General features: G+C 34.1%; 1 protein-coding gene across 3 annotated transcripts in view; it reads left to right on the top strand.

Annotated features, from left to right (window-relative positions):
• AGPS (alkylglycerone phosphate synthase) overlaps positions 1-20,546 on the top strand; it is a 174,637-nt gene that overhangs the window by 71,745 nt on the left and 82,346 nt on the right. For all 3 annotated transcript variants that reach the window (XM_004375472.3, XM_023730536.1, XM_023730535.1), the window contains exons 9-10: positions 12,262-12,387; positions 17,135-17,243. In XM_004375472.3, coding sequence (XP_004375529.1) covers positions 12,262-12,387; positions 17,135-17,243 — 235 coding nt within the window. The remainder of the gene's footprint in view (positions 1-12,261; positions 12,388-17,134; positions 17,244-20,546) is intronic.

Here is a 20,546-nt window from a genome sequence, read left to right as displayed (position 1 = left end):
GGAATCTCACTCTTTCCCCTCTTCCTATTGCCATACATTTCAGCTTTATTGCCTTTTAAGGTATAGCTTTTACTCTGTGCTAGCCATTTAATTATAATATGTGCTGCTTTACCTAAACTCCATGAAGTCCGTGTGTCATTCATTTTTGTTGTTTCCACAACGGTTTTTTTTTTTTTTTTTAATATTTTGTTGTGTTTTAGGTGAAAGTTTACATTGCAAATTAGGTTCCCAGTTGTTCCTCCACAATATTTTTACACTAAATAAGTTGTGGGCTGAATGAATATGTTTATGCCAAGATCTTTAAATAATATGTTCAGACTTTTTTTTTCCTACCATATTCTTTAAAAAAAAAAAGGCTTCTCTGGAGGAGGGACTTCAGAGAGGCAGCAGAGGGGTTGATGATTCCTCTCTGCAAAAGAAGTATAAAACTGGAAAAAATTGTTAAAGAACGCTGGAAATCACCTGACGGTAGGCAGCAACTTGGGAAGTATTCTTGAAAAGCTTCTAGAGCTTTGAGTCAGAATGCAAGAGTCTGCAACATTCCTCTTTGAGGCTTCTCTCTTCCCATCATTTTACCCCACCACCCACTGACAGGTAACTTCTTGAATAATAGTCAGTATAAGCTGGTTCCTGTCAGGCAGAGATCAAGTATATCCGTGCTGTCCAGCTTCTCCATATCTCTGACACCAGCTGTTCTCCACGGCACTCTTTCTGTGCTGGGTTCGATAATTCGTTGTAATATCTCACAGAACTCAGGGACTGTACTTACAGTTACATGATTTATTAGGGTAAAAGTATATAACTCGCATCAGTGTCAAGAAGAGGTACATGGGTGAGACCTGGAAGGGTTCCTTCATCAACCAGAACAGCTCTCGGCTGGGACAGCTCTCAATCAGGACAGCTCTCAGAGCAGAAAAGCGCTGTGAACACCCAGGTTCCAGGGCTTTTTATTAGCCTATCCACATGCTCCTTGTAGGTCACTGGATGCACTGCTTAGACAGAACTGTGCTTAGAGGTAGTTACTTAGGAAATCTCCTAAGGTTATTTTTCCAAAAACCAAGAGCAGAAGGCCAAGTAAGGGAATTCATTGCATTACACCCACACCCCATCCCAACCCACACTCATTCGATACGAGCTGCGGGTTTTAACAGCTAGGAGCTGGCCATGAAAACCAGTAGCTTTACTGCTAGAGGAGATGGACCTAGTTTGAGTCCATAAAAAACCCTTAGCTTCGTTGGCTAAGATCCATTCCTGGTTGGGGTAAGCAAATTAGTCAAAATTTTGTTGAAAAAATGCTGGAAATAAGAGTCTTTGAAAGACTGAGATAAGCTCTCCACGCATCCCTGGTTAACTGTGAAACTATGTATACCCGAGGGAGACCCAAGAGAGCCTGGTAAAAAGTGAAAACCAAGGGAAATTTGAGAATTGACTACAACTTTGAATGCTTTCCCCAGTCTTTATTTGTATGGATTAACTGGCAGAGAGTAGAGCCTTATGGGCTTTAAAATGTTACGGCACAACCTCTGCCCAAGTTATTAGCTGAACACTAAGCTATGCAGACATATGGGTAACTCTGAGAAGCCAGACTGAAAAATAAGAATATAAAGGTGCTAAAATGTATAAATCAACATGTCTGATTTTCAACCAAAAATTACTAGACATAGGAAAAAAAAAGGACAATGGGACCCATACTCAGCAAAAAAAGGAATCAGTAGAAACTGAGTGGGCCCAAATGTTGGGTATAGCAGAAAAAGACTTCATGACAACTATTACAAATACATTTAAAGAGTTAAAGGAAACTGTATTAAAAGCATTAAAGAAAAATGTGGTGAGCATGAGTCAACAAATAGGGAATCTGTATAGAGAAATACAAACTATAGAAAAGAAGCAAATAGAACATCTAGAGTTGAAAAGTACAATAATGGAAATGAAAAATTCACTAGTTGTTCTCAACAACACATTGGAGAGAGCAAAAGAATGAATTGATGAACTTGAAGATAGATTAGTAGAAATTATCTAGTATGAAGAACAGAAAAATGTTTGAAGGTAAATGAACAGAGCCTTAAAATTCTGTGGGACAGTATCATGCAGTACATACATGTAATGGACATACCAGAGGGAGATGAGATAGAAAGAGGGAGAAAAAAATTGAAGAAATAATTGCATAAACCTTTCCAAATTTGGTGAAAAACATTAATGTGTAGATCTGAGAAGCTCAGGGGACCCCAGGTAGAATAAACACGGAGAACCACATCTAGACATCAGGATCAAGCAGCTGAAAGACAAAGAGAAAATCTTGAAAGCAGCAGGAGAAAAACAGCTTATACAGGGGAACAACAATACTCTTAATGACTGCTTTTCATGAGAAACAGTAGAATCCAGAAGGCAGTGAAATGACATATTCAAAGTGTTAAACGAATGAAAAGGAAAAAAAAAAAAAAACTGTCCACCAAGAATTTTGTTTATAGTTGTCATGGATTGAATTATGTCCACCAAAAAATGTGTGTATCAATTTGGCTGGGCCATGATTCCCAGTATTGTGTGGTTGTCCTCCATTTTATGATTGTAATTTTATGTTAAAGAGGATTAGGGTGGGATTGTAGCAGGCTTACTAAGGTTACATCCCTGATCCAGTGTAAAGGGAGTTTCCCTGGGGTGCAGCCTGGACCACCTTTTGTCTTACAAGAGATGAAAGGAAAGGGAAGCAAGCAGGGAATGGGGCACCTCATACCACCAAGAAAATAGTACTGGAAGCAGAGCACGTCCTTTGGACCCGGTGTCCCTGCACGGAGTAGGTCTTAGTCTGGGGGAAGATTGATGAGAAGGCTGCTTTTCCCTGGAGATGACCCCCTGAATTTGGACTTTTAGCCTGCTAGACTGTGAGAAAATAGATTTCTCTTTGTTAAAGCCATCCACTTGTGGTATTTCTGTTATAGTAGCACTAGATGACTAAGACTTTCACTGTGAAAGTAGACTTCAAAAATGAAAGTGAAATAAAGTCATTTCTAGATTTAAAAAAGCAGGGTATTTATTGTTAGCAAAACTGTCCTACAGAAAATTCTGAAGGAACTCTTTAAGGCTGAAAGGAAAACGATAACACCAGAGGATAACTCAGATGCAAAGGAAGGAGTGCAGAACATTGAGCATGATAGCTGTGTAGGTAAATATGAAAAAGTATACACACTTACATACATGCATAACATGAAGTGTTTATTTTTCTATTTGGAGTCCCTGGGTGGCGCAGATGGTTAAGTGCTTGACTATTAATCAAAAGGTTGGTAGTTCGAACCCACCCAAAGGCACCTTGAAAGACAGGCCTGGTGATTTGTTTCTGAAGGAATCTCTATGGAGCAGTTCTGCTCTGCACACATGGGGTCACTTTGAGTTGGAATCAACACAACAGCAGCTAACAATTCAACAGCATTTTTCTATGTACTTCTCTTAATGTCTGTAAAAACCATAAAGTTGCATCGAGCAAGAATTACAACATTTGTTGGTTTTATAACATATAAAACCAAACTCATTGCCATTGAGTTGATTCTGACTCATAGATACCCTATAGGACAGAGTAGAACTGCCCCCTAGGGTTTCCAAGGAGCGGCTGGTGGATTCGAACTGCCACCGTTTTGCTTAACAGCTGAGCTCTTAACCACTGTATCACCAGGGCAGATGTTATATATATAACAATCAGAGCGCAAAGGAAGGAGAGGAAATGGAGCTATACTGGCACAACATTACTATATTTTACCAGCATTAAGTCGATATTATCCTGAGATAGACCAACCACTAAAACTTTTTAAAATAAGTAAATAAAAAGCTAAAAAATTAAAATGAAATACTAAAAATGTTTGTTTAACACAAAAGAAGGCAGTAAACGAGGAACAGGAACAAAAAAGGCATGAGACAATAGAAAAATGGCTGACATAGATGCAGTTATATCAGTGATGATTACTTTAAATGTAAATGGACTAACTACTCCATTCAAAAGGCACAGTTATCAGACTGGATTAAAAGAAAATCCATCTGTGTTTTTTAAAGAGACTAACTTGAGATTCAAAGATTTAAATAGATGGACAGCAAAAGGGTGGAAAAGATACACCAAGCAAACAGTAAGTGTAAGAGAGCTGTGGTAGTTATATTAATATTAGATAAAAAAGACTTTAAGACAAGGAATTTTAAGACAGGGAATATAATAAAGTATTAAATATTAAAGTATTATTAGTATAAATTTAGTATACATTTTATAACGACAAAAAAGTCAATCAGCAAGAAATAGATCAACAATAGATAAAGTCAACCAGTAGTTGATTCTTTGAAAGATTAACAACATCAGTAAACCTTTAGCTAGGCTGGACAAGAAGAAAAAAAGAGAACACACACATTTACAAACTCAGGAGTGAAAGAGGATATATTTACCTAGATCCAATAGAAGTTAAAAGGATTATAAGAAATATTAAGAACCACACTAATGCCAATATTGTAGACAACTTAGGCGACATGGACTAATTTCCTAGAAATTCGCAAGTTACCAAAATGTACTCAAGAAAAAACAAAATCGAAAAAAAAAATAGAAAACCTGAATAGACCTACATCAAGTAAAGAAATTGAATTGATAATTTAAAAATCTTGCCATAAAGAAAAGCCCAGGTCCTGAAGCCTTCATTGGTAAATTCTATGAAATATTTAAGGATGAAATACAGACAGTCCCGGGGTTACGAACGTCTGACTTACAGACAACTCGTACTTAAGAACGAACTGCCATTAAAGCCTATTATATTAAAATATGAGTTAAATATGTACAATGGTTTGCAATAATGAATGCACACACTACTTTGTGACCCTCATGAAAACATTGTGCAGTTTGGAAGCGTTTCTTAAGTGTTGTATATGCATAGAAAGGTAAAATATATACTATATACTAAGACAAACATTTGATGCTAAATAAGAACTGTATGTACCTGTTCCAACTCACAAATTCAGCTTAAAGATGAACTTAGAAATGGATCCCTTTTGTAACCCAAGAGCAGCCTGTAATACCAATTTTCTGCAAGCTCTTTCAGAATAAGAGAGGAGAGAACACTTCCCAAGTTATTCTATGTGATCAGTGTTATCCTGATACCAAAGACAAATTGCATAAAAAGAAAACAGTATTTCATAGGTGTAAAAATCATTAACAGACTATTAGCATACTGAATCTAGCATGATATACAGAGGATTATATACGATAACCAAATGTAGTTCTAGCAAAACAACGGTGGTTTAACATTTGAAAATTAATGTAATATACCATATTAATATAATAAAAAATCTACAGTTTGCATCATACTTAATGGTGAAAGACAGAATGCTTTATCCTTAAGATTGGGAACAAGGCAAGGACGTCCACTTTCACCACTTCTGTGTAGCGTTGTAATAGAGAATCTAGAAAGGAAAAGAAATTAAAGATGTACAGATTGTAGACGGCATAATCGCATATGTAAAAATTTATAAGAAATTTACAAAATAAGTGAGTTTCGCAGGGTATCAAGATGAATATGCAAAATGTTCTCTTTCTATATACTACCAATGAATATTGAAGGGATGAAATTAAAATAATTCGATTCCCAGTAGCATCAAAAAATAAAATATTTAAGAATAAATCTAACTATAAAAAAGTGTAAGACCTGCACACTGAAAATTTCAAAACATTTCTAAGAGAAACAAAATAAGACTTAAATAGATTATCATGCGTATGATTAGAAAACTCAGTATCGTTAAGATGCCACTTCTTCACAAATGTAATTATAGATTCAGTGCACTTCCTGGCAAAATAGCGGCATACATTCTTGTATTTGAAAAGCCAACTCTAAAACTTGCATGAAAATGCAAAGACCCTAAGATAGCCAAAACAATTTGAAAGACAAGAACAAAATTAGAGGATGTGTTGATTGCCTCAATTCAAAAGTTAGTATAAAGCTGCAGTAATCCAGACAGTGTGATATTGGTATAAGAATGTACGTATAGGCCAATGAAACATAATTGAGAGCCCAGAAATAAACCCACACATACATAGTCAGTTGATTTTCAACAAAAGCTCAAAGATAATGAAATGAGAGAAATGATAAGCTTTTCAACGAATGCTGCTGAAACAATTGGCTATCCATATGCAAAAATATGAAGCATTCTCTTACCTGAACTGTACATAAACCATAGGAGAAAATCTTGGTCTTCAGTTAGGCAGTGTTTTCTTGGATAGTTTATATCCTCATTTCTTGACGTCAGAATTTTTTTCTTATTGTAGTACCTGCCTCCAGTTGCTTGAAGTTGTTCTGCTTGTGATCAATTGTGAATGAAGGGCTTTGAAAAAAATTATTAAATTATTATCTTTATTTTTATTTTTAATTTTACTGTATTTTTAATACAGTAAGATGTAAAGAACTAGAATAACATTGAACATATTTGTTAAGGCAGTGTTAAAGATTTTCAGTAAGGTTTTATATGTCAGAGTAATTAGATTTGTTAATTATTATAGTTATAATGAACTTCAGTGGGCAGAGTATTTAATGAAAAACTTCTAAAAAATTCTGTATTAGTCTTCCGTTATGCCTGAATGAGGTATTATCAACACAGCAATTTTTTTATAACACATAGGATGGCCTTTCATGTCTCCAATTTTATATCCTTTATTATAGCATTTGATGTAGTATTTTAACCTTTCCAAGTTTTCATTTTTTTGAAAGGTTAGAATTAAAATTCAAGGAACATATTTCCTTGAAATTTAAGTGACATTTTCCTAGACTAGGAACTTCAGATATTTTACCTACTAGTTCATTTCCCTAAATGGCAATATAGAACTTCCTTTTTTGCCTCTAGTACACTATAGTATAGTTTCTATACCTGTATTCATCCCATTTCCATTTCTTCCTCATTAAACTTGTGTCCTTCAGTGTGTACTTCAGCTGAGGTAGCCAGCTTAGAATGTCCCAGATAGTTTTTCTTTCTAGATGTTTTAAAATGACACAGATATAGTAGTTGGGTAGCACAGATTTTAATCTCTTTAATATGTAATTACTTTTGCTTTTTTGGGGCCCTGGTGGCACAGTGGTTAACAGCTCAGGCTGCCAACTAAAAGGTCAGCAGTTCGACTCCACCAGTTGCTCCTTGGAAATCATACAGGGCAGTTCTGCTCTGTCTTATGGGGTCACTATGAGTCAGAATCAACTTGATGGCAACGAGTTTTTGCTTTTAATATGTATAAAATTTAAGGGATGTCATGAACATGTTAATTATGGATTTTTGGAATTTGTTTTTAGGCTTATTAAATCTTTGACTACACTTCATTTGCTAATAGTCTGAGGATATGATTCTAATGCCTCCCCCACCCGCCGGCAGCATCAAAAAGCCCTGGTGGTGCAAACAGTTAAGTACTTGGCTGTTTACCGAGCTGATGGTTTGAACCCACTCAGCGGCTCCGTGGGAGAAAGACCTTGTGGTCTGCTGCCGTAAAGATTACAGCCTAGGAAACCCTATGGAGCAGTTCTACTCTGTCACATTGGGTTGCTGCGAGTCAAAATCGACCTGATGGCACCTAACAATAACAACAACATGGGCAGTCTAACTAATAACTTCACACTACTTTTCTTTATTTAGGAACCCGCCTTTTGAAAATATTTCATTAGCCATTAGCTATTAAAGCAATCCTCAAATATACCTCCTAACTATGTGACCTTGGGCAAGTTACTAAACTCTGTGCCTTCATTTCTTCTTCTATAAAATGTGGATAATAATTCGTACTTCATAAGGTTTTCGTTAGGATGAAATAGTTAATACTGTAAAGTGCTTAGAACTTTTGATTCATTCAGTTCATTTTTATTGAGCCCGTGACTGCTTTATTTAAAAGCAGCTGGCTTTGAATATTCCCCCTATATACTGAAGACTCCCAGATTTATATTATCATCCCAAAATTCTTTCCTTAACTCTGGACAGTCTATCCAGCTACCTAGTTGATATCTCTGCTTGGATATCTAATGGACGTTTCAAAATCAACATTTTAAAAACTGAAGAACTATTTTTAACATGTCTTTAGTCTAGCTCTACTGGTAGTGAATTCTTCTTTTGTTTTCAGAAGTCTTTATTTCATCTTTGTTTTTTTAAAGATATTTTTACTGACTATAAAATTAGAGACTGACGGTTTTTCTTTTTTAATTTAAAGATGTTCCTCCATTATCTTGTTACTTCTGTTGTTTCTGACAAGAAATCTGAGTTATCCTTATGTTTGTTCCTGTGTATATAACATAAGTTTTTTTCTCTGACTGCTTTTTATGTTTTCTTGTTATCAGTGGTTTGAGCAATTTGATTATGATGGACCTTGGTATAGTTTTCTTCATGTTTCTTGTGCTTGGGGTTTGTTGAGCTTCTTTAATTTGTGGGTTTATAATTTTTATCAAATTTGGAAAAAATTTGGCTGTTATTTTTCAAATATCCTCCCTCCCACAACCTTTTGGGACTCTATTTACTTATGTATTAGGCTGCTTGAAATCGTCCCACTGCTCACTACTGTTCTTTTCACCTTTTTTTTTTTTTTTTGGTTTTGGTTTTGTTTCTATTGCTATGTCTTGAAGTTGACGAATTTTTTTTTATATATATCCTGCTTTTAATCCCATATCAGACATTATACTTTTCATCTCTGGATGTTTTATTTGGATCCTTTTATGTCTTCTAGGTCTCTATTTAACTCTTTGAACATACAAATATATTGTTATAATAACGTTTAATGTCATTGTCAGCTAATTTTAACAATTATGTTAGTTCTGGGAGCCCTGGTGGCGTAGTGGTTAAGAGCTTGGCTGCTAACCACAGGTAGAGATTTCGAATCCACCAGCCACTCTTTGGAAATCCTATGGGGCAGTGCTACTCTGTCCTATAGGGTCGCTATGAGTCGGAACCAACTTGACAGCACCTAACAACAGCAACAACAACAGCATTTTAGTTCTGAATCAGTTTTGATTATTCTCTTCATAATAATTATTCTCCTCTTTATGGGTTGCATTTTCCTGCTTCTTTGTATGGTTGATAATTTTTTAATAGATGCCAGCCATTGTGAATTTTATCTTGTTGGGTCTTGGATATTTTACTATTCTATAAATATTCTTGAGTTTTTTTCTGAGATGCAGTTATTTGGAAACAGTTTGATCCTTTTAGGTCTTGCTTTATGATTTGCTAGGCAAATTTAGAACTAACTTTTTTTTCATTACTGAGACATGAGCTTCTTGAGTATTCTATATATACTAAGGTGCAAAGAACTGGAATAAAATTGAACATATTTGTTGAGGCAGTGTTAAAGATTTTATCGTTTGTAAATTGAGTATTTCCAGTTTGGCTTTTGGGAACAGGTACCGTTTCATACCCTGTTTGAGTGACTGCATTGTTCTCTAATCCTTTTGGTTTATGTTTTTCTCTGACTTTGGGCAGTTTCCTCCCTTGCCTGTGCTGAATTCAAGGAGGACCGTCTATGGATCTCCGGGTTTTTCTCTGTGTGCTGCTCTTTCCTTTTTGGTACTTTCTCCTGTGATCTCTAGATGCCTTAGTTTCCTGTGACTCCTAAATCCATCTCATCGGTGTGGCGTGTTTGCTGAGTTCTGCCTAGATTCTCTTTCCCCATGCTGCAGCCTAGACACTCTCAAGACACAGAGCTGGGGCATTTGTAGCGCTCACCTCCTTTGTTGGCTTTCTGTTGCGGATCACTGTATTTGTTACTTTATACTTCATGTCTGGTATTTGAAAACTTTAGTTTCTTAAATTTATATATATATATTTATATTTGTGGGTTTTTTTGGTGAGGCAGGAGGGTAACTCCTGTCCTTTTCACTCTATCTTGGGTGCAGGTGGAAGTTCCTGCTCTAGTTTTAATTTTTTCCATTGTCGTTTTCTTCTAACTTCCGTATAATTTCATTACGTTTATTGTTGATTTTAGTTCCCCTCTCTTTCTATAACATAAGCTCCACAATTTAGGATCTTTTTTGTTTAATTGTTTTAGTGATATATCCAAAGCTCTGCATATAGTAGGCAGTAAATATTTGTTGTTTAAAAATCGAATGGGGATACAGAAGTAAGATAAAGTTCCTGTTCCTGTAGAGCCTAATGGTACACGGTAAATGATTGATAAAGGTAGTTGTTATTTTTATGTAGAGTAGCATGGACCAGAGGGACTGTTTTATTTTATTAAAAAAGGATGTTTAGTTAACTATATGAGTAAATCTATGGACCTTTCTTTGTTCAGCAGACTTTTCTTAGCAGCTAATGGTATAAGCGACTGGGTTCTAACTGCTGACCGTTTGGTTAGCAGCCAAGTGCTTTAACCACTGTGCCACCAGGACACCTTATTGATGGTCATGGGTACCATTTATTAAGTACTTACTGTGCCAAGAATTGCTTCTCACTGAATTAGGATACCACAGTATGAAAATTTTCTAGGTAAGGTGAGTGTCAAGTCTCAAACCCAGGTTCTTAACCTACACTTAGCTAGTAGAAAGTTAAATTTTAACAAAGAAGTATATTGAAATTGGTGTACTAGATAGAACTCCCTGAGTGTGGGGAGGGGAGTATCTTTTTTCCCCCCTTACGTTGTTTTTCATTGCTTTACACAATTCCTGGCACATTGTAGCTACTTATAATTAGAGAAGGTAATGAAATAGCCTACCAGACATAAGAGGCAAGTTAACAGTAAAATCTAATATTGCATGTACTGATACAAATAATTTAAATGTACATTTAATGATCCTCTTCTGTGTAGATCATGTGGAGGTGTGTTTTGTCATGAGAATATGTGAAAACTCCCTGCTTTGTGCCTAGCACATCTTAGGGAGTCCATGAATGCGTTCTCTTCTTCTCTTCCTAATTATTTCAGAAAAACTGACTAGCAGTATTCTTTTTAGAGTAAATAATGTGAATATAGATTGTTTGGGGATGAGTTAAGGAAGAAATATGAAATAACAGTCTGATAATCTTCATTTTAACATGTTTAGTCACGTATATAAGGTACTTACACATGTGGGTGATTATTAGTTTCTAATAAAGTAGATAAATATATTGAATATTTGGTGAAAAAAATACATTATGTAGCAATTGATATCTCTTTAAATCTTATTGTTAATTTTAGTTCCCCTCTCTTTCTATAACATGCGCTCCACAATTTAGGATCTTTTTTGTTTAATTGTTTTAGTGATGTATCCAAAGCTCTGCACGTAGTAGGCAATAAATATTTGTTGTTTGAAAATCGAATGGGGATACAGCAAAAAAATGTAGAAAATTTATATTAACTTATATAAATTATATTTAACCTAATGGGCTTTCAAATTTTGGATTACAACTTTCATACCATACTTAAATACACTGATACAAATATAACTGACATGTTCTACATCTCTACTTGGCTTATTTGAAAAATAGAAACAGTTGCCTAACTGGACAACTATGAAAGTGGTCAACACAGATTGATGAGCTTGAGTGCAGTAGAGAGTGGGTATGCAGATGGTGGTGTCTGTATGTTTGACACAAGCTGGCTGAGTCTTTAAAATGGTTTCAGTGGAATGGCTTTGGTGTTGTTTCAGTAAAGGGCATCATTCAACCTCAGGTGCTATGCAGATGGCAAAGCCAAGCTAATATAGAAAAATGAGAAACAAGTGGCTAATGTACAGGAATGCATGATCTGCATCACAAATAAATGACGGTATTACATGCAGGAAACCTAGCCAGATGGCTGTACATTAAAACACATGACTCCTTGAGAGAATTAAGTACAGGCAATTTGCTCAGATTTTCTGCAGACCTGCTGCATATTATATTAGGGTAGGGAGAGCAGGAGATTAAGTACTTTATTTATTGAAAGTGTTTAGGTGAATTTGGCAGTTACTTAAGCATAATCTGATCTCCATAAGTATTTAAATTGTCTTTTTATGGGGAAAAAAGTGGAGACGGGGTGGTTGGCTAAACAAAAAGATATAAGTAGTGAGACTGTCTAGTGAACCTATAGAAACTAGAGATCCTATACAACTGTCTTTTGACCCATACTTTTTAGTTTATAAAGTCTTCTATAAAGCAAAAGCTTAAAAAGTATTTTTTTTGGGCAAGTATGGGAAGAGTATTTCTTTTTCTATACAGATTTTAATGAGTCCAAATACCAGTGACATATGGAAATTTTTTAAGTAGGAAAGGTTAATGTGTTGAGTGCTGTGTGAAGTGGGACCATTTTCACTAGTGAAATACTGCGTTTTTGTTTTTCAGCTTAAAGAAAGTGGTTATTGTACAGGTCATGAACCAGATTCCCTGGAATTCAGCACTGTGGGAGGATGGGTATCTACCCGGGCATCAGGCATGAAGAAGAACATCTATGGCAATATTGAGGACCTGGTAAATTTTTTCTGATTATTATATAATAATTGATTAGTATACAGAGATTATTATAAAGTGATTAAATGACTTTAAAAATTAAGAATTGGATGGTGAGGCTCTGAAAAAATATACCCTTTTTGACTAACTAGTAATGTTAAATATATATAAACCAAAACCAAAAACCAAACCCATTGCTGTTGAGTCGATTCCAACTCGTAGTGACCTTATAGGACAGAATTAACGCTGCCCGATAGGGCTTCCAAGGCTGTAATCTTTAAGGAAGCCAACTGCCACGTCTTCTCCTGCAGAGCAGTTGTTGGGTTTGAACCACTGGCCTTTTGGTTAGCACCCGAGAGCTTAACCACTGCACCACTAGAGCTCCTTAAATATGTTTAAGTATATATAGATGCAGTTAAAAGAAGCAACTGTTGTCACTATTTACGAGTGTCTCAGGTTGCTGAAAATCAACTTGATAGCACCTAGCAACAACAACTCTTCAGGTGACGAATATGTAAACTTTGTAGATGTATTTGATTTCTAAAGTATATAAATACTATGTTACAAGCCATTTAGACACTCAGTCTTCAATGCTACCATGATAATAGTCCATTTACTTATGTGATCTCATCATTGATACTCTGTTGCCTAAGAATTCAGCATTTATTTTTCTGAAAAAAATTTTTTCTATATAGATTTGAAGAGCCTGATTGAAAATGTTCTACTGAGTAGCAAAATGATGCTTAATGTTTCATGTGCACACTATTTTATTTTAGGTAATCTAGTGCCAGTTCTCTGGGAATTAATGTGATAGTAGTGTAAATATGGGCAGCCTGTTTAGCAATTAGGTATTATTTGTTCCCTTTGTAGCTTTTCTAATGATTAGCCTTTTGACCTTGTGCAAATTGGTTTACTTTTCTAAACTTCATATCCTTTTCTATAAAATTTAAAAAAAAAAAAAGTTGCCATCAAGTCAGTTTTGAATTATAGTGACCCTCTGTGTGTGTCAGAGTAAATCTGTGTTCCATAGGCTTTTCAGTGGCTGATTTGAAGTAGATCACCAGGCCTTTCTTCTGAGGTGCATCTAGGTGAATTTGAACCTCCAGTCTTTTGGTTAATAGTTAAGTACATTAACCGTTTGTACCACCCAGTGACTCCTTCTGTAAAATAAAGTAATGATATTCGCTACATAGGATTATTATGAGGTGTAAAGGACATAAAATGAAAACTCTTATCAAGAGTCCCTGGTGTGTAGTAGTTGCTTCATAATCCTTGCTATTTTGATAGTAGTTTAAAAGAACTTTAATTTATGAAACTATTAGAGTGATGTTCCTAGCGTTATACCTGGAGCTGTTGAGCTTTGCTTTTCAAATTTAAAGTTTCAACATTTTCATCCTTATGATCGATAGGAATATAAAATCTTTAATAAAATATATTGGTTCTTTATAGTTAACACCCAATAATTAAAGACATTTTAAGTGTTATATTGTGAACATTTTTCAAATGTTCACATTGTCGTGTTTGTTTGTTTCTTTTAATTGAGGACATTAACAAATTACATTTTTTCTTTTTGGAATTAAATTCAGTTTCAGGAGAGAATTTGATCCCTTTGCTATTGATTATTAAGATCTTTATCAGAGTTAGGCAAACATTTGATAGACAGCTTCATTTAGTACTACTGAAGCATATAGTTTATTTTAATCATTTTTTGAGAGAGATTTAAGAGCTGCAAATTATAAACATACATCTTAATGTATTTTTTTGCATTAGTAATTACTTAGCATATTTTATTTTTAACCTTAAATTTCTTTTGCAATGTATAGTTCCTCTGAAACTGTCTTAATTTACATTGCTTGCTTTTATGGAAACTTTACTAAAGTTGATACTCTTTTTATCTAAGTGGCTTAACAGAACTCTCATGAAAAGAAATTTAATCTTTTTGAGGGTGTAAGTATATTTCTATAGTCAATGTTAGTGCATATTTAGTTAAAGTATAGTAGGTAATGATGCTAATACCTGACTTACCTGGTTTGGAAAAAAGGCTGAAGATAGTTGTTTAGTCTCTCAGTTTTTAACATAATAGTCTGAACATTCAGAAGTTTTAAGTGCTTTCTGTATACAGTGTGATAAACTTATCTTAAATTCTGGCCCCCACTTGTTTTCAAGGTCATTTTAAGGAATGCTAATTAGAGTTGAACTTAAATATTTCTTGATTTAGTGAATTTTTTATCTCTTCACTAAAGGATTACCTCAGTATATCTGATTAAACTTTCTGTGGCGTAGTGGTTAAGAGCTCAGGCTGCTAACCAAAAAAAAGTTGGCAGTTCGAATCCACCAGCTGCCGCTTGGAAACCCTACCTATGGGGCAGTTCTACTCTGTCCTGTGAGTCATTATGAGTCGGAATCAACTTGACGGCAGTGGGATGGGTGGGGTATGCTGGTGCTGTAGAGCTGAAGCTCAGTGCCCATTATCACCAATCCATTGCTACTATGAAAGGTGCCTTGCTGTACTTTCCACTGTTAGAAAGCCAAAACAAAACTATAGTGATAAAATCAAACTAAAAATTCTGAACAGAACAAAAGGAAATAAAGTATGATATAGTGAGCATTTAATTTTTTAAAATTTTCTGAAGAAAATGCTTCTGTTAAATCATAACTGTGATACAAATAATTTAATTAAGCAATTAAACATACGCTTATTTTAAAAATATATACTCATTATATAAGTACAAAAAATTCAGATATGCTATATATACTAAATATATGTAATTACTTCTAACACTTTTAACATGTTCATATTCATCTTTCCAGACCCTTTTCTAGGCATACTCACAAACAAATGTGTATATCTAGCTTTTAATTAAAAAAAAAAAAAAGAATCATTCTGTATTTAATCTGCTTTTTAAATTATATGTTATCAACATGTAAATGAACATAGGTTTGCACCATCATTTTGAAAGACTGCTTAATTATTTTACTGATAATTGTTGAGAAACAAAGTTTAATTCTCCTATAATCCAGATTTCTGAGGTCCATGGAATTGTGGTGACCTGAGATCTTCTTTTGAACTTTGAGCCTTGAGAAAACTGGTTTCCTAAAGTCACCTTTAAGTCAAATAATAGCCTAGTAAGTAACTTAGTAAAGACTATTTGCCTTAGGCATTGGTCTCTTTTGAAGAATTATTTATGTGCAGAAATTCCAAGGTCAGACTAGAAGCCCAGCTATATACATAAACACTGTTCTGACCCTATTTCTGTGGCAATGTTGATAGCATGGGGTATGAGAGTCTTTGGAAGTTCTTTAATCTTTGACTCCTTAGTTGACGTGTTACTCCAGTTTGCAAATCGTCTATTAAGTGAAATTCTATCAACTTCTGTTATTGGCTTAATATGATTTTTGTTTTGACATTATTAATGCAATTCTCTTTTGATAAACATTTAAATTGTTTTCCATTTCAGTTTACTGAAAACAAAGAGAAAAACCCTCTGAACTAATTTCTTTGGCATACATCTTTAATTATTTTTTTGGATAAATTCCTGGAGTTTGAATTGTTAGATCAAAAAGTTTATACATTTTTAAGTCCTTAACAACCAAATTGCTGTATAGAAGTTTTGTACCAGTTGGCATCCCCACTAGTAATATGAGAATGTTTGTTTCACTGAATTTTTTTTGTCTTTTAATTTTGTATTTCTTTAATTGCTGGTGAATGTAAACTTTTAAAATGTGCTCATTGATAATTTTTATTTCTTATTTTGTGAATTGATCATTAATGTTTTCTTGTTTCCTTCAATAGTAAATAGCCATTTACCTGTCAGAAAAATTCTAAAAATTTATTGCATTTTTACTTGTTTCTAATTCAGATCTCAGGAAATAATTCTGAATGACAGCCTCCCCCCATATACTTATTTTCTCACCTGTATGAGACGTATATATCGCACAGATCTTTCTTTTTCCCCCTCTTTAAGTGATTAACTGTATCTCCCTCTTCATCCCAGTTTTGTCCTGATCTTACCTAATATACCTTTCTTTCCACTCTTTTCTGCTAAGTGGGTAGAGTAGATAGGTTGAAGGTGGGGATAAGGTGAGAAAACTTTCTTCCTTAGAATTAATTGTAAGTATCTAGAGCATGGAAAATCAATAATGTTGTTGTTAGCTGCCATTGAATCAGTCCCTGACTCATGGCACCCCATATGTTAAAGTAGAATTGCTCCACAGGGTTTTCTTGCCTGTAGTCTTTACAGAAGCAGATTGTTAGACCTTTCTTTCATGGAGCCACTGGGTGGGTTTGAACCGCCACCCTTTAGATTATTAGCCAGTTGCAAACTACTTGTGCTACCCAGGCTCCTGACAGAATAGTAGTGCTCCATAAATATTGTTAAATAAATGGAAGAATGAATCTTTTAAGATATGATCATTGCCTATTTCTTGGGTCCTTTAATTCATTGCCATCTGGATAACCCTCCATTAAATTTAGTTTAAAGAAATGCGTTTTTCAATTCTTAAGATGATGAATATACCAAAGCAATTTAAAACAAGAGGCGTACAATTTTAGAATGATTTTTCCCCCTCTTTTAAAGTTATATACTAAATTTACCTTTAAGAATTATTGAAGGATATTAGAATTCTGAAGGGTATCACGATTTATCACTTAATCCAATATTTAAAAAGTATTGTTTTACATAAATATATATGTGTGTGTACATATACACACCTACACATAATTTATTGACAGATGTCTAGAATTTACATCCTGTATTGTATTAAACAGGTGGTTCATATGAAAATGGTAACACCTAGAGGTGTAATAGAAAAAAGCTGTCAAGGACCTCGTATGTCAACAGGCCCTGATATCCATCACTTCATCATGGGATCTGAAGGTAAATATAACTGCAAATTTATTAGGAAAAAATACAGGTTAGTAACTCAGTTTTGTGAAAGTCTGTGATACTGTGATATCAGATCTTTGGAAGAAAGACATGTTTTATATATTTCAGGGATGATGATTTTTTTTTAAAGATTATTTTAACTTGGCTACTTCATAAAGTTTTTAATCATGAGAACGTTTTATTAAATGTCCTCTTACATTTTGCTTTTTTATATTTCTAGAGATAGTTTGGTCTTTTTGTTTTTATTTGATTTTCCTTTTAGAGTTTTTAATCAATCATTTTAGGAAGGGTAGTTGTTAAGAGTTTAAATGGTTTGTTTTAACATATTATGTTATAGTATTCTTTAATCTTATCAGAATGATCAGGGGAAAAGACTAATAAAACATTGTTTTATTGCCTTGTTTGTCTGTATTTATATCTTTTGTTATTTACTATTTGATTTTTAAAGGAAAAATGTAATTTAAAATTCTGTTGATTCATATATCATTTCAACTTGTGTTGTTCTTTAAAATTTTCATTAAAGTAATATCTTTGCTTAGTTATTTAATGCTGAGTAGATTAGAATAGTTTTTCATCTCAGCCAAAACATTTAATTTTTATTTTTTTTAATTTACATTTTATGCTTTTTTCTTAATTAACATTTAATGATCTCTACAGATCAGAAGAAGATTAGCCTTTTTTCTTCTGTTTTGGAAAGTAACTGATGTAGGCACTGTAAATTATACGGATAAGGTGAAGATGTACTTATTTTTCAGTGCTTAGAATGATAGAGAGGGACACTTCTTGAATTCAGAGAAATAAGATAAAGTAAAACAAGAAACTGTTTCTAAACTATCAGAGGAACTCATTATTAACTTCAGAAAATGGTGCAAGCTGAAAAAAGAGGTAGATTCAGGAAACGTTTAGCTATATTCGTGGATAAAAGAGCAATTATAATGAACTAGGATGTTAGGGCATACATTTTACCTTTGTCAGTAACATCAAGGAAGGAAAAAAAATATGTCTCTTAGTGACGTGCTAAAGATTACCTATTGGGCCAATGACCAGTGGTATAGCTAAGATCTTTTCATGATACTCTGCAGCAAACTTTTGTCAAGATATCTTACGAACTTACTCTTATTCCTCTTCTGATCAGCATACTCTTATATGAACAAACAGCTATATTTTTAACAAGAAAAACAATATGCTTAAAATAACGTAGTTCTTTAATATGTATTATTCTGGAATTTCTTGTACTAATGCATCATCTAAAAGTTAACTAAAAGAATATAACTTTTTACCATCAAATGTTAAATTGAATAGCAAATAGGTGCTAAAACTGACAGTTATTAATTATACTATTAATGTATAAATATGCTATTGATGTACAATAGAGTTGGAGTCAACTCTATAAGTATAAATTATCTTTTCAAGAAACTTCATCAAAAATTTTTTTTATCCCATAACGTAGCATTTAAAAATTCTGGTTGCTGGGTACTATGCTGATAGTAATGGACTATTATAAAACAGTAGGATAAATTCTATGACAGACGTAAATGCTGGAGAAATGTAAATGAAGTCAGGTTGGTGAGTGCTTAAGAAGCTTTCCCCAGGGAGGCCATGCCTACAGTGAGCCTTGAGGGTTGATAAGTAGAAAATAATTCCAGTAGAACTGAGGGAAGCTGGGGCGGGAATTGCCCCACGTATGCAGGCTTAGAAGTGAGAAAAAACGTGTGTGCCTCAGGAAGCTGCCAGTTTTTCAGTGTAACTGGAACACAAAGTTTAATTGTGGAGTAGGGATGGGCGGCAGGGCTAGGTAAGGGTTACAGGGTGCCTGGAGAGATACTTTGGGATTTTCACACCTTTTAAAATAGTTTGAACTTTTATCTAAAAGAGTCTCTCAACAGTAAATTATTATATGAATTTAAGGAAAGCAAACTTATTATAATAGTGAAGTAAGCAAAAAGATATAGGACATGTGCTTTATAAAAATAGCTTATGTACTAGGCCAAATTAACCCGTTGCCATCTAGTCAGTTCTGACTCATAGTGACCCTATACAACTGCCCCATAGGGTTTCCAAGGAGCGGCTGGTGGATTTGAACTGCCGACCTTTTGGTTGGCAGCTGGAGCTCTTAATCAGTGTGCCACCAGGCCAGATTTCTATAGTTAAATGAGATTTTATTATAAATATGTATGTAAAATGGCTTGCTGACTAAGAGTATGAATCATGAAGTCTGTCAAATCTGAATTTCAATTCTGTTTCCACCACTTAAATTTGTATCGCTTTGTGTAAGTTATAAGTCACTATGCCCAAAGTCCTCAGGTATAAAATGGGAATAATAAAAGTATTTGTCTCCATACGGTTGTTGTGAAGATTAAATAAGATTATTCTGAGCAGTTTATAAGCATATAATAAGTAGTCAACAACAACAAACTAAATACTCAACAAAAGTTATATTACTATTATTATGACTGTTTATTATTTTGGTATCAATGTTTTTTACAAGCATATTTATAGTCCCTAATCCCCATTTCTGTATGTATGTTTATTTAGAGTCATTTTAATATAGGCCAGGAGACAGTATGATTGAGAAAGTAAATTTACGTGAAATATTCTTTTGTAAAATGTATTTTTATGTGCTATTTTGTACTAGCTAAGTAATAACCCTGGTGGTGCAGTGGTTAAGTGCTTGCGTGCTCACCAAAAGGTTGATGATTCTAACCCACTAGCCACTCTGTGGGAGAAAGATGTGGCAGTCTGCTTCCATAAAGATTACAGCCTTGGAAACTCTGTGGGACAGTTTTACTCTGTCCTACAGGTTTGTTATGGGTTGAACTTCACTCACCGGCAGTAGGTCTGGTTGTAATGGGTTTAAGTAATAACCTGCTGCTGTTAAATGTAAATCATAAACTTTTTTTCCCAAACATAAAAAAAAATTCTTTTCATATAAATCATTTGATGACAACCTTGAAAGTATTAACATCATAAAGCCTATTTACCTCATATCCCACTAAGTTCCACGTGTGATTGACCATGTTAAGTTTAATGTTTTTGTCTGTTTTGTGTTATGAATTTTTCATAAGGATTTTTTCACTAAGCAGCTTCCTCCCATTTTAGATGCTATAACATGATCAATATAATGAAAATTATAATAAATACTCAAAGTATTTGAAATACTTTACATTGTTTTCCTAGTATGTGGAATGTACTTAGTAACTTATAATGATTGGCTTATTTAAAAAATAGTTAAAAGTACATTTTTCATTTATAACCCATGACTCAAGGGCTTTAGTCTTTGCTCTACAACCACAT

Source organism: Trichechus manatus, unplaced genomic scaffold, assembly GCF_000243295.1.
Source record: "Trichechus manatus latirostris isolate Lorelei unplaced genomic scaffold, TriManLat1.0 scaffold00037, whole genome shotgun sequence".
Taxonomy (NCBI): Eukaryota; Metazoa; Chordata; class Mammalia; order Sirenia; family Trichechidae; genus Trichechus; species Trichechus manatus.
Note: the sequence above shows the minus strand (reverse complement) of the source record. Positions and strands in the feature narration are given on the sequence as shown.